Here is a 15,454-nt window from a genome sequence, read left to right on the forward strand (position 1 = left end):
TAATTGGATAGAATAATAAAGAGGCCATGCAGAACCAGTAGTTTGTTACCTGGATGGGTCTGAATCCTCCCTTCAATTATGAAGCAAGAAAGCAGCAGGAAACAGAAAGAAAGCCAATGGAAAAGCTTATAGATCAGTAGGAAGGGGGAGGATACAGCATGCAGCTCAACAAAAATACCTTTCTATTTATTAACAATAAGAAAAGGAAGATTAGGAAATCAGAATGATAATTCTCCACTTGAGAATTCAAGAACACATGGAATTGATGAATCAAATCACATTTAAATAAAAAATAAATAAACCTAGTGGCAAAGATATTCTACTAGTAGCCACAGTCATAACAGCTTGAAAGGAAAAGCCTGCTTAATGGCACAAGAACAGTTGGGACTGATTCCTATTCTTGGCTTTCATGGATGGCCATTATGTGATTAGTTATTTAGCTTCTCTATGATCCAGTCTCCATCCTGAATGGAGATAAGAGTTAATAATAAAAGTGCTATTTGTCATTTCAAAGTTTGCAACACACATCAAACTCTTCATGGCAGAAACCGCTCTTTTCCACTAACCAGGCATATAAGAGGCCACATCTAGCTTTAAAACAGGTAAATATAATAACGGTCTAAATATGTGCTCTAGCTCCAAAATCTCCTCAGTTGCCTCACAATTCCAGACCTAAGTGTTGCTACTGGTCCAAATAAAGGCAAGTTGACCTCTGACCTTTGGGCCCACTCAGGTCCAATCCTGTCCCTATTCTTAAGCATCAAGCTACCCACAGGTGGTAGAAATAACTTTTGATCTTGTGCTCACTTGGAAAAATTGGGATCCAGTGCCCAAGGTTCATCCCCATTCAGCCCTCATATCCTAGGGCCAAAAAAAAAAAGGAAGCCCTAGAGAGGTTAAGTCACAGAGAAACAATGGACAGTAAGGTATAGTAGGAAAATGGAGTGAACAGGGAACCAGATGGAGAAGTCCACAGAGAGTGGCTGATGGAGATGAAAAGAAAGTACTAATGGCAAAGCTGGTAACAGAAACCTGGGCTGGGCCACAGGACAGCAATAGACTTCTTGTTATCCCCACTGACACAGTTTTGATGACACAAACAAGAATTTCTGTCCACTGCAACCAGGAACACTGAACTAATAAACTTTTCATACTAAACTTCACTTCTCTTAATTACACAGTAGACAGAATCTATTATTTACCAATGTATGTGAGTTGCAAACACATTTCAGGTATGAACTTCAGCATTTTTATAACTTAGTTAATACATTAGAAGCCACAAAACCATTAAAAGCCTCAAGGAGAAGAGAGTCATTCATCTGCTCAACCTACTGAGCATTAATGACTAAATGTTAGACACAGTAGATAAAAAGATTAATCTTTTAAGATCCTTTTCCATCAACTCTAGAGGGCGGCCAAGACAAGGAGAGTGTCAAATAGATACAGGTGATATTCCTCTGTGGTTATATTATCATCGAATTTTTCAAAGTACTTATTAGCCTGAAAACATGGGTTTATAGTGGGAAAGAGAGAGGAAATCTGCCCATTAACTTATGCAGAGCAAGAAAAATAGATATGGGCAAAGTTTTCACACAATTTTAATAGTTTAATATATGTGAGTACTTTTCTTACCACTATTTTCCAAAGCTCTGCTGGCATTTTTAACAAGCCTGTTTAAAATAACAGGTTTCATCTTATTCAAGGAGGTTTCTGAATAGTATATGACTTTTCTTCAGCAGGTTTTAAAGAGAAACAAGTGTTTCAATGATACTCCTAATATTAACATACAGCCGAACCAGTAAAACACAAAATCTGTGATTATGTGGACATACAATAATTTTTTTATAAACTAAGATTTCAGCTTTGAAGCTAAATAGAAAAATGTATTCATATAGGCACATTAAATAACAATGGTGAAGATTTATATAGCACTTGCTAGTTTCCAGGTACTACTCTAAACACTTCACATGTATTAACTTAGCCTCACAACAAATCTCTAAAGTAGGTACTATTATTAACATCGCCATGAGATAGATGGGGAAATCGAGCGACAGGGAGATTAAGTAACTTGCTGAAGGTCCTTCATGTGTAATTTAAACATAGTAAGGTTCTACGTCTATACTTCTAATTTTTATACACTCTATCTCTCATGTAATGGAACACCCTTCGTATTTTCAAACAAGTGTAGTCAGCCAGAAGGAACTGTTTCAAAGGCTGAAAGGATGTGACAAGACCTCTATCCAACTACACTAAAGAGTGGTACATCCTTACATCATAATTGATCCCTGGTAAGAAAATTGCTACACCAGTTACTTCACAAAATATATGTTTATTATTTAGGAAAGCAAAATTATTCTATGTATAAGACTCCAATTCTCTATCTCCCTTAAAGTAACCGAAACTTTCAAATGCTTTTATAACCTGGGGACAACATTCATGAAGATTTTTACAAGGACATGCTATCTGGAGCTTGCCCCCACCAACCCATCCACCCCACACCCACCGCCACTTAAAATACCAGTACAGGAAAATAAGATTCCATAGGTTGGCAAGGCAGCAAACCACAGTTAACTGAAAAGGATGTGAATTTGAATGGGCTTCTCCAAAATGCTTGCAATGCTTGCAATGCTTCTGAATCTCTTTTCCTCTCCACTGAGTGATGAAGAATCATTAAAAGAATCAAACTCTTCTGGATAGAAGGACAGTGCATGCCGTTTATACTAACCATATATCTAAAGTTTGAATCTCTTATATGACATGCTCTTGGGTAACAAAACTTAAACAACTCAAGACATAGTTCCATTTCATCATTAAATGGAGTTCTGACACTGAAAATGTCTTTCTCTTCTACTGGCTCAAAATTTTTCTCTCTGTGTCACCTACCCTCCAGTCCAATGTCTATATCTAAAATCACATCGAAGTCAAATCCTTCTTCATAAGTGACAAATGTCTATGTTATCCGAAGACTTCCGTCACTGCCAACTTGCACACTACTGTTTATTTTTTTGTTCCAAGCCAATCGTCACCCTTTGCCCGTTGTCCCTCCAACCAAGATTTTGAATTCTTTAACTAGCTTACATACTCTTTTCTCTCAATCTGCTTCCACTGCTCAAAGTCTCGCTAGAGAACCAAACATAAATATCCAGGATGGGGTCTGCCCAGAATGTACAGGGCCTTCATTCAATAAATATCTGTTGCCGAATGAAAGAACAATATCTCTCTCTTATTCTGGTCAATTATATTTCCATTAATGAAACTAAGAATCAGAGCTCTTTTGTCAATCATATTTTACTACTGATTGGTACTGAATTACAATCATTTAAGACTCATAAATCTTCTTCATACATAACCTGGCAGTTAAGTAAGTCATGCTCTTCACTTCTGTGTGTACTCTTACAGCTGTGTTTTGAAGCTCATATAAGGAATCTTGCAAATTTTGTTCCTTTGAAAATTATCTGGTTAGAAGGTTTATTGTGAGACTAAGTTAATACATATGTAAAGTGTTTAGAGTGGTACGCTATAGCTAGTAAGTGCTATAAAAGTTATAGTTTCAACCCATCATTTCAGATTGTACATTTTTTTTTTCTTGGATTGTGAGAATATCAAGCAATGTCAAAATTACTCAGCAAATGTTGATAGGTATATTATCAATCCAAGTCACTGATAAAAATGTTAAAAAGGGTTAGGTAGAGAAAACCCATGTACAACATATCTCTAAATCTGATTTCAATCTGTTTTAAGTATTTTATCTTTCAATAGTACACTAGTGTGCCAGGAGAATGGCAGAGGAAGGTGACAGCCCTCATTTGAGGCAATACTTTGGGTGGCTCCAAAATAGAGGGTGAACTTAGGGTACTCATAACTGCTGGTTTTCACAAAAACACCAGAAGCCAGAAAGAAAACATCACTCTTGGAAGATTGTTCTAAAGATGCAGCGATCACACCATTACCCAGTCTTCTGGCCAATAATAAATGCTTTCTGAAGCATTTCTGGTAATTATAACATTTCTCATGACTTTTCTCTCTAAGATCATCAACAGACAAAGATATCTCTAAAAAACTACATAATAATCATAAATTCTTTGAAAACTACCTATTCATTTTCAGGAAATAGAAAAATCCTATTCAATCATATTCGTTCTTCACATGTGGGGAAAAAACTGAGTACTTATTAATTTGCAAAGCAACAAAAATCTTATCTAAAATATGCTTTTGAAATCCCTAGAATTTGTAGTATATAGTTCAGCCTCCTAGAGGGATAAACAGTAAAATATGCAATTAAGAATATTTTAGGTTAACATCTTTAAAAATTCTAAAGTACTCAAGAAAAATAACAGCTATAATTTTCTGACAAGTTACCAAGTTACAAAGGGACATGCAGTAAAATATCACATAATGGGGTATCACTCAAGTGTCGATCACATATTCTGCTGAGACTTACAATTTATAATAAAGATTATTACATTCTAAATTCTAGGTTTCACTAAGAATTAGGAGATGTAAGCTGTAGAGCTAAGCTGTCCAATATAGAAGCCACTAGCCATATCTGGTTACTTAAATTAAAATTAATATTTAATTTAAAAATCAGTTCTTCAGCTGCATTGCACAATTCAAATGCTTGATAGCCACATGTGATTAGTAGCTACTGTAGTGACAGCACAAATATGGATCATTTTCATCATTGCAGAAAGTTCTATTGGACAGTGCTGCCTTAGAGGATTATGTCAAATGGAGGAAAGAAACCCCTAAGGATTCTCTCAGGGGCAAAAAAAGTGTTGCATCAGATCATAATGTAGAGTGTGGGAAATGAGCATCCTTATAGAATACTTCATTCATAGTTAAAAATAGCTTGAGAAAAAGGGGGAAAGGCAGGCTGTCTCATTGCTTAAAGGAAACTGACACTTACCAAGAACTTATTATGTGCCAGGTACTGTGACAGGCAGGGACTTTAATACTAACAACATCCTTAGGAAATAGGTGCTGTTATTATAACACTTCAATATTATATCACTTATGAGCATATTCTATCTATTTCAAAGATAAGAGAGCTGAGGTTCAAAGTTAGTTTGTAGTAAAGCTAAGACTGAGTCCCAGTTATGTCTATACCCAACCTGTATTTTCTTCATTGTCTCTGCTGCAACCCTACAACTCCTTGTAACTAAAACATGAGATAAAACCGTTCATCACTGACTTACATTAAGCTCTGAAAAATATAAGGGTTCTGGTCATAAGACAACATAGATGCTTGATCTGATTTCCTAGTAATATCCATTTACCTCCGATGTGCCAGGTCTGGCCCCAGAGGTAAGCCTTAAGCATTCATTTACTTTACTTTCCAAATGTAAGAAACTGCCTACAGCAATACAAATATTACTCTACCAGGAAGGAAGACTTCAAATTTAACAGCAGAACTTCAAATACAGAAAACTTTTAAGGTCATAATGGAAAAAGAAAAAAGGAAAATCAACATAAGCCAGCTGTTTCTTTTTTTAAATCTTTTTTGCAAAAAGAACCAAACTGCAACAGGAAAACAGGCACAGTTTCAATGCTTGCCACCAGGTAATATATATTCCTTGATGCCAAATTGCTAAGTTTTATAGAGCTTATCATTTGTTTACACTAAATCCAACTGCTTTGAATGTAGCATATTATTCAGAACATGAGATGAACTAAATCCATATATCAAAACAATGCAAAATGCTTTTGTTCTTATGAACACTTTTAAATATCAATTCCTTGGTCTTTCTCACAATGCAAAGACTACTTAGCCACAGTACATAACCAGCACTTGATCTCTCTTGTGAAGCCCAGAAGCCGAATAAGAACAGGAATATAAGTAACTTTAAATCACAACTACATAAATTTCAATGGCCAAAGACATGAAATTAATAACACAAGCCAGAATCTACATTATACCAAGTGACTTGTTTTTAATTCTGAATGTACCTTCTGTTCTCTCAGTTTCTAATTACCTAGGGATTTTCAAACATCAGAGTAAACATAGTTGACATAGTTCGAAAGCCAGGGTGTTTTTGCATATAAAATTACTTAGGACTTCTTTCACCTTTGAAGAAAACTATTATTCTCTTCCAAAGCTCTCTTCATTATAAAATGCAAAAAGAACAGAACATCCTTATTAATCTAAAGAATCCCTGCAAAAGCCAAAAACTAATAGCACCAAGAAGATGTGGCTGAAATAATGCTAACTGAAGCATGGTATTCCTGACTTGAGGGACTCAGAAAGAGACCTGTTTGGCTACACATAAGATCTTCTAAATAAAAGTACAAGAAACATATAACAGTTTATTGGTTCTATTAAACTAAAAATGTTTACTATCCAAAATTTTGCTTCATTTCAATCAGATAACTTCATTTTACAAAGAAGAAAAAATATACAGGCTTTATTTTTTTTTTTTTACTTAATTTATTTTTTAATTCTTTAATGTCACCATATATTTGACCCTTTTTACTCCATCTACTACCTCTCTCCTCCCCCGCCCCCCCCACACTACCGTCTAGTAAACACTAGTCTATTGTCCATGTCCATGAGTCTTTGTTTGTTAAGAAAAAATATATAGGTTTTAAATTACAAAACTGAATAATGGTGTTTTCTTTTCACAAGCAATTATCTCCAAATAGCTGGCCTAAATAACACTTAATATACTTTGTTTGCAATATTGATAGGACAAGTTGTTATTAAGGCTCCAGAAACAGTTACATATTTACTACTGGACTTCGAAAACAACGATCATAGGAAATATCACCTAGCGTCAACTGTTTTGTAAAAAATAAATAAATAAATACATACATGCATAAATAAATAAATAAATAAATAAATAAATAAATAAATAAATAAATAAATAAATAAATAAATAAATAAATAAATAAGATGAAAGCATAAAAGGCTATGTGATCAGAAAGGAAGCCACTGATGAATAATGGAATAAAGGAGAAATGAGAAATCTATTCGCTAATTCTAACTATTCAAGACTAATTCTAATTCTAACCTTTGATTTAATTCTTTTCCTGGAGAAAGCAAGCAATCACAGATGAAAAAACCATTTATGCCTTCAATTCAACTTTAAGTCTTAAGCACAGCAAACCAAAAATATCCCAGGACATAGATGTTTCCCCCTTACAATTGTATTCTCTGTATACCACTCAATGTTTTTTACTGTACTGCTTTAATTATGTAGGTCTCTATGTCCTATTTTGTATTATGAGCATATCCTTCTCTGTGGATCTCTCAGGATTTCGGTCTGTACTTGACTTTAGATCTAAGGAGATTATCCTCTTAAATAAAGACCGCATGCAGCCAGTGGTTCTCAAGTGGGAAACAGTATCGCCTCCATAGAGGGTATCTAGAAATGTATGAAGCTATTTATTTTGTTTAGTTTTTGTCACTGGGGGAATTTTATTGGCATTTAGAGCACAAAGGTTGCTCAATAAACTGCAATTTCAGAGAAGTTTTTCATAACTGATTATCCCACCCAAAATGCCCATACCTAATTCCACAGTGAAACAAAACAAACTGCATACAAAATAGCAAGCTCTTCCTAACTATCTACTCAATGCCATACCTCCTGCTCAGCAGTGCCACCTCATCCTCATGACCCTCCCCCCTCCTCCTCTATTTCTCTAAGGTAACTATTGCTGCTGCCTGAGTCAAGGTTATATATTTCCTTTTCACTTAGTTCTCTGTGGTATAGTGAAAAAATTTAACTGGTGTTTAAAAAGGAAGACTGACGTAGTAAAAAGCAGCCAGTTATCTGAAGTTTTTGCATCCAAAAGCAATGCTCTATATTTGTCCTGCATCTTAAGAATCCATTTTCAAAAACTCGTGTTGGCAAGTAATTATTTTTCTTGCTAATGAATAAATAATAAATATACACACATGTATAGTTCTATTTTTTAATAGTTTAAACATGCCATAATTTCACAAGCATCATTCTAAAGCTAAATGAAGAACCAATCTACCAATACCTTTTTGGTTACATTACACATGAAAAATGAATTCAAGACTGAAATTAGTTTTTTCTTACGAAGATTCCTTAAAGTTTTCTTTGGTTGTTGGGATCGAAGAAAGACAAAATGTATCACAAGCCTCATAGAAGAAAGCTTAGAAAACAGATTTTCCCAAAGCTGACTATTTTTAAAGGCTTCACTGCAACATCCCTATCTGAGGACCACTGCTACTGAACACAAGTTATAGCAATACTTAGAGCCTTGTAGCAAGGAGCTCGAAAATGATTTTTCTGCATCAATAGTCTTTTGCTCTGCTTCTTGAGCAGAGATCTCCCAGGTTTCTCTGTGAGGAGTATCTGCCTTGACTTCTGACTAAAATTTAAGCCTTGCCTCTATGGCCTCTAAGTTTTAAAAAAAATTATAATCAATCTTTTTACCTAAGGGATTATCTTTTTAAAATATTATTAGTATGTGACAAAACTCTGCTAATTATTTTATTTGCATTATCTCATTTACTTTTCACATCAGTCTTAGATGGGTATTAATACTTCCCCCATGTTACAAATCAGAAAACTGAGGCTGAAAACAATAACATACCCAAGAACATACACTTAATTAGGAAGAGTCAAAACGAGGCCTAGCTAATGCCAAAGTCCAAGCTCTTAAGGTACTATAATACTACCAGCTCTTGATACCAAAAAATACCCGAGTTTTATTTCTTTATCAAATCCAAAGAATTGCCATCCGCTTCATACAACCATCTCTGAGTTCTCTTGCAAAGTGTCTAACACCTCGGAATCTCTTTACATCCTCTAAATTGGGAAGATTATATTTTGAGAAATAGAGCCTTGTATTAAATCACTGTTAGACCATGAAATCCTTCAATTAAATAATATCCATTTACTCAGTAAAAGGAATTCTAAATATGACACCACAGGTAAAACACTGGTAACATTTCTCTCATTTTGTCAAACTGCAATATGTTGCATAACAATATTAAAAAAGCTACCACATATGGACTGCTTACTTTGTGTCGGCTAACTTATCTCTAACATAGAGGGTATTTATCCCCATTTTACATATGAGGAAACTGTGGCTCAGAAAAAGATCTGGATAACTCAGCTGGTTATACAGTAGAGCTGGTAATATGAACCCAGATCTATCAGATTCTAAAGCCTAGGCTCTTTCTACTATAGCAAAAGAAAATGCTTCAAAACACTCCATAAAAAGCTATTTGTGGAGGGACCTGCAAGTTTTTATTTTTCTCTCAAACCAACCCTTGTGGTATAATCCTGCTAAATAAATTAGCATTGGTATATACATTTTTTGAAATTTTAATTTATACAATTACTTCATTTAAAAGAACAATAGGCTAAAAATATTAAAAATAAGGTATTTAATTTCCATGTATTTTAAGAATAAAGATAATTCTATGTAGCAAATGAATGTATATTATTGTTAATCGATTTGTTATTAAGTCTAGGTTAGTAACTGAGATTAGTGGTTTTAGAAATACTAATGCTATTTTATACACATCAATACAAGTTACATCAGAATGTTAATAGAAAACCCTTAGAATGTTGCCTGTTCCATTTCAGGTTAATTTAAACTTAATCCACAAAACCTGCGTGGGTTTAAGATGTCTATAACGTTTCAAGGTTCTCTAAATTCAGAGCAATTATTTTTTTGACAAAAAAGTAATAATTATTTTTCAAATGTGTCATAAACAGAAGTAAATGGGTTTATTGCCAAGAAAATGCTATGAAATAGTAAAGGACAAAAAGAACTGAATTACATCTGACTGAAGCTACTCTTGACAAGAGCAGTTTGAGGGGGTCCATGGAAGGGCAGCATTCTAAGAGAGCAGCTACTAAAGCCCCCACTTATTAGTTAAGGGTGATAGTGAAGGGGCAAGGGTACAGTACCTGATGATGGGCAGGTCGAGGCCCCGCTGCAAACTGAGAAAAGGAGGGAAAACAAACACAAAAGGAAAGGCACAAAGAGTCAGAAACACCACAACAAAAACCAAAATGTCACACAATATGCCAAAAGAAAAAAAACCCACAAGAAAAAAAAGAACACAAACAGTCAAAGCTTTGCTGCAGGACAGTGACAGACAGGTACTAAGATTCAACAGGTTAACACCACTACCAGGAATAGTTTGCCATTTATCAGCTGGGAGAGAAACAGCTAAGCTGTTAAGCATGAGTAAGGGTGCTTCCCTGACAGGAATATATAGATTAAAAAAAAAAAAACAACCCTAAAATAAAAGAAATTTTGAAACACTAAGGGTTATATTAAGACAAACACATGAAGGTCAAGTGTACTTTTGCAACTGATAGAGCTGGAGGGAATGAGAAATGCTTTTATGTTCCAAGAAATAGCCAGGAGGTTATTATACTGTCCGACAGGAAATAAAAAATCTAACAGGCCTCATTTCAAATTTACTTAAGTTAAATGGGGTATCTCACACATGAAATGGAAGTTTTAGTATCTTCCTTTATTTCTTGGGATTAAAGAATAAAATTTTATTTATATATTTATGTATTATATTATATTAAATATATATTTATAACCTATAAATATATATTTAAATATATAAATAATTATGTTTAAATGCAATTAACTAGTAAAGTTTAATACCAGGCATATCAAAGCAAATAGCTAGTAAAGAACATCACTTTCTAACATGATTAATCAAAGGGGTACTGTAATAAGCTCAAGAAGAAAAAAAGAATAAAAGAAGGCAAATCTCTCAATTACTATTTATACACAACAGCACAACACTGTACATATGTACCTACTGCTATCTGATACTGAGAATAAATGCAAAAGAAAACATAACTTCTCAGGTAAATGACAGAATACTTGGAAAGCAGATAATATGTAGTCCAACTCTTACTTTCTCTAACTTAGAATGGGAAAAAAACTTTTTTCACCCATAAAATATTAAATACTAAACCTCTAAGGTCAAATAATTCTTTATCAGAGCAAAATGGGGCTTCCAATGTGATTTTACTAAAAAGGACAGAGAAAAATGTTCAGGTACATACTGTCATGTACTGGCTACTAATATATTAACCATTAAAATGTTAACCACACTTTTTAACAGCAAAAAGAAAATACTTAGGAAGCAGTTTTGAATAAAAATTCGACAGGGTTTTTCTTTAATACACTGAAGGAGTTAAAAAATATTTCCTCAGTGGTTTTATTTCCTACAGAGCCTTCCTTACTATAGGTAGTTACTACAGGTGAACTGAAGATGAACTAAGAACAATCGTTCATACTCAGAATTTAAGTTACCTGCAATAGTATTTTCAAGAGTTTTGGAATTATTTCCCAACTGTCATTATTTCATGTAAAAATATTTTTTAAATTATAGTGAAGCACATGCCACAATGTAGGAGACGGTTGAAGATAGCTCTATCAAGAATTCGCCTTAGAAGCTAAAATGTCACCTATTATTGAAGTAAAGTGCCTTAACACATTTTGAAGTTACTCAGCATAACTTGATGAGCTCCCTATAATCTATATGATTAGGGGGTGTTAGGTCATCTATTATATTTGCTAATAACTGTAAAATAGTTTTTCAGAATGATGATAATGGCAGCTATAGTTCTTGCAGAACATTTTCGCTTCAAAGAAACTGAGGTCTTATATTTTCAGTTTTCCAATTACGAAAAGAAAACAGATCATACCTCTACTATGGACATCAAGTTTCAAGAATAGGCAATACCACCCATGTGGTATGAAAGTAGGGGGTGGAAGTGAGATGTTTCCTCATGACACTTTTGAAGAAAATGGGAGAGAAGGGCCATGTTAAAAAATTAACCTGAGTACAGCAGTACCTGTCTTATCACTGTTCCACAGAAAGGTTCCATTTCTAAGGCTCTAAAATAAAAGTTGAAACTTTATATATTTGGAATGTTCCAGTCAAAAGAGAACTCTCTATGAGCAAGAGGAGTACCTTATAAAATTATACATATATTTAAAAAAACGACAACTTAAGTTAGTGGGGAAATACCCTAGTCTATTTTGCACTAGTCACCATTGGCTATTGAGTTTTTCATTTGGAATGACAATAGTCTTAAAACTATGGGTAACTGTAAGCAACAGAACAAACTGTAGTCGCTGCTGGCTCATGTGAAAAATAGAAACTTTCGTTTCTTTGTTTTTTTCTTTCTTTTTTTTTAAGAGGAGTCTTTAAGATGGTGAGGACTGTAGATATTAAGGAAAGCAGCCTTCCGTGAACTTGGATACAATGTTAATGCCACCCATCCATCCACCCACTCACTCACTCATCTGTGCACAGTTGGTAACTGGGCATGGCCAACATAACATTGACGTAACTTTGCCACTTAGCACCATAAAGTATAAAAATAACCAATGGTTATAGGTTACTGCAAAAGCCAAACTGTCCCCCTCTCGCAATAAAGCATTCAATAGCTTCACTATTTTGGAGGCTTTTTAAAAATAAACTACTGCTTAAAGAGTTCCAGTACAATGGAACAGATAGCTTATCAGTTATTTTTTTACTTTTAAACAAGATTTTCAACAATATGAATTTAACTAAGATACTAAGAAGTACTGAATAGAAGAAATACAGGCACAAAGGTAACCTGAAGGAGGGAGGGGGGCCACTTGAAGCCAGTTGGATTGCAAAGGCAGCTGTCCAGGGAAGAACAGAAAAGCCTAAACTGTGCAATTGCCAATGGCCCATTAATGCAGAAATAGAATGGAGTAAGCTTTAGCTGCTCTACAAAGCCATGGGACAGGTCCCTTCCTTAGTGCAACAGCTTACCTCTCCTCACCAGTTGGGATAGCTGTGAGATGGATGAGACTAGACTATGGCAACTTGGGATGTAAAAAGAAAATGCAATCCTGCCAAGTTTCGTATCCCAAACTTCACCCTCCCAGCACCAACACAAAAGAAATAAAGAAAACTGGACCCAAAACAACAAGCAAGAGTAGTCTGGGGTCTGCTAGTCTTGCACTTGTTTTGGGGTATGTAATGGAATGTTATGTGTGTGGTTTTTAGTAATGGGGTGGTAATGGTCACTAGCAGAGCAGATGGCAAAAACTGCATAGGACAGTAGCTGAAGAGTTTATGACCACAGAAAAATGGCTGACAACTACAATTTCCCCCTTAATATTCAATTATAAATTGGAAAAAGGGAAAGAGAAGCCTTGAAATTTATCTTTTAAAATCAAATTTATGTGAAAGGGATATCCCTCTTCAAGTTTAAAATAAAGAAAAATCTAAACCCCAAATTACTCCTGTCTAATTCCCGATAGAGAAGACCCACCCAATTTGTTATTCTTTTCCACGCTGTGCCTGGCAGAAACTGCCATGCTAGGTTAGACTTTCAGAGAGGGAGCAATCAATGCATTTCTGTTCATCAGCCAATAAATGGATGTGGTCAAAAATAATGAGTGCCAGAGGCACCACTGCCTGCAAGAAGTACAGTTTGTTATATTGCTTACAATGCAGTATTTTATCCAGCCTCTTCCAGCCAAGGACCTGTAAACGGGAGTCTGTTCCAAAACCTTCCTCCTCTTCCAGTTGTCTGTGCAATGTATTGGCACTGTTCTGCTGGGCTGTCAAAAAAACTGGTTTAGAGATGCAGCTCTTCAGTCAGGTTTTGCGCCAGTTCTAACCATGTAAATTCATTTTTTTTTTCCAGTAATTATAAAAGAGGGTTTAGGGGTAAAAAGGGCTACAGAATTCTTTGCAGTAGGAGCTTACCATAACGTTCCATGTTTAATGATTGGAACCAGGGCCTATCTAAATTAATCTGATGAGATCGCAGGCCCACTCCAAGTAGTCAAGTGTCCACATCCCCAAACCACTCTCAGAACAAAACTTGCATCAGACATCTTGTTGACCATTTCAGCAAAAAAGGAAAAAAAAAAAAAAAAAAGACAAGCAAACAGGCAACTAGGACCAAAGGCCCACCTCTTTAGAATGGTTCCTCCACCCCCTGGGGAGAACCAGGATCTAAGAACAGGTATTGGAGAAGAGGGCAACAGGGAAAAGAAAGATAGGAAGAGGGTAAGAAAAGAGATTACATTTGGTGCAGTCTATGCTCTCCTAGTTCTTTGAGCAATTCTTTCGTACATTTCAACATTTCTAAATTCATGCATAAAGCTAAATGAATAGGAGCTAATGCAATGAAACATTCTTGTACTACAGGCGAAAAAAGCAGGGGTGGGGAACCAAAAGAAGATCCCTATCATCTGAGGAAAACACAGAGGTGAGGTACAAGTAGGGATGTGAGATACAATGTGAGATGTTACAGAAGCATCTTCTAGGAAAAACTAATCATGCAGGGCAGAAAACGACGTTCTAAGGAATGGACAGCTGAAGCCACTGTACGCTTTTGTGAAATAGAAGGATGAACCTTGAGTAAATTCAGTCTTTGCAATACTTATTGCAATCCATGTAAAGGATGAGCAAAGAGGATGACAGCGTTTACATCTGTACGACAATTTATTTACCATCTAAAGAAATGAATACACCACTCGTGTATGTCATGCATAGGTACTGTCAAACAGAACTGATCTAGTTCAGAAGTCTTACTTCCCAAACTACTGGAATTTGAGAGTTTAATTAATAAAATTTACTTTTAAAATCATTGTGCTTTCTCTTCTCTTGAATTTTGAACAGTACAACTAACAAATTAAGAACTGAAATGAAGTAAACTTGAATGCAACTGAAATTTTAAAAAAAATCATGCCACAGAATAGTAAAAGAAGATTCCATTTCTTCTTTTTCTTAATAAATTTAATTATTCCTATAGCGAGAGGTCTGAATATGCGATGCTAATCAATATAACAACAACAACAAGAAATTGTCCTTGGGACAAATTTCAAAAATCAAGTAAAGATATTAGCCGAAGTAACCCAAGCTGCTACAAACACAAACTTAGGTGGAAAACATTATCTAGAACAAGCTTCTGCTTACTTACCGGAGAACGGGTTTGAGGTTGTGAATTCATTGTCTGAGGGGCTTGAGGATATACCAACGTGGTTGGACCTGCATTCTGTCCAGAGGGATAAGGGGTCTGTCGAAGAATAGCAAGAACAATATCATATTTTAAATAAATATGGCATGGTAACTCAAATCCCAAAGTGTTTAAAAAAAGTTTATAGAAATATTTATTAATGGGGTTTACAGCTCTACTTTTTAAATTTATCTTTATCAAAATATCCAGCAATCCAGAATCACAGTAACATTTTTTAGGGGTTACTTTAAACCACGTGATGAGAGACATCTGCAATCCAATATCTAGGTGCAATTATTTGATCCCATGAGTACAAAGAGCTCCACTCACTGTCAATTCATCTGTTTCTGAAATGGACAGCCCATCCACAAACAAAACCAAGCATGGCTGAGAACCTGTTACTGCTGTGGCAAGTTTTCCAAAGTACCTATAAGCAAAGGTAGGCACTGAGGAAGCCATTCCAGAGCCAAATTAGCAGTTCACTC

The 15,454-nt window shown here is 35.1% G+C and overlaps 1 protein-coding gene across 2 annotated transcripts in view; it reads right to left on the reverse strand.

Moving 5' to 3' along the window:
* Positions 1-15,454, reverse strand: part of EIF4G3 (eukaryotic translation initiation factor 4 gamma 3) — a 247,084-nt gene that overhangs the window by 101,537 nt on the left and 130,093 nt on the right. For both annotated transcript variants that reach the window (XM_023529130.1, XM_023529131.1), the window contains exons 4-6: positions 14,934-15,029; positions 13,450-13,563; positions 9,891-9,923 (exon numbers count right to left, since the gene is read on the reverse strand). In XM_023529130.1, coding sequence (XP_023384898.1) covers positions 9,891-9,923; positions 13,450-13,563; positions 14,934-14,963 — 177 coding nt within the window. In that variant the 5' untranslated portion in view covers positions 14,964-15,029. The remainder of the gene's footprint in view (positions 1-9,890; positions 9,924-13,449; positions 13,564-14,933; positions 15,030-15,454) is intronic.

Source organism: Pteropus vampyrus, unplaced genomic scaffold, assembly GCF_000151845.1.
Source record: "Pteropus vampyrus isolate Shadow unplaced genomic scaffold, Pvam_2.0 Scaffold36, whole genome shotgun sequence".
NCBI lineage: Eukaryota > Metazoa > Chordata > Mammalia > Chiroptera > Pteropodidae > Pteropus > Pteropus vampyrus.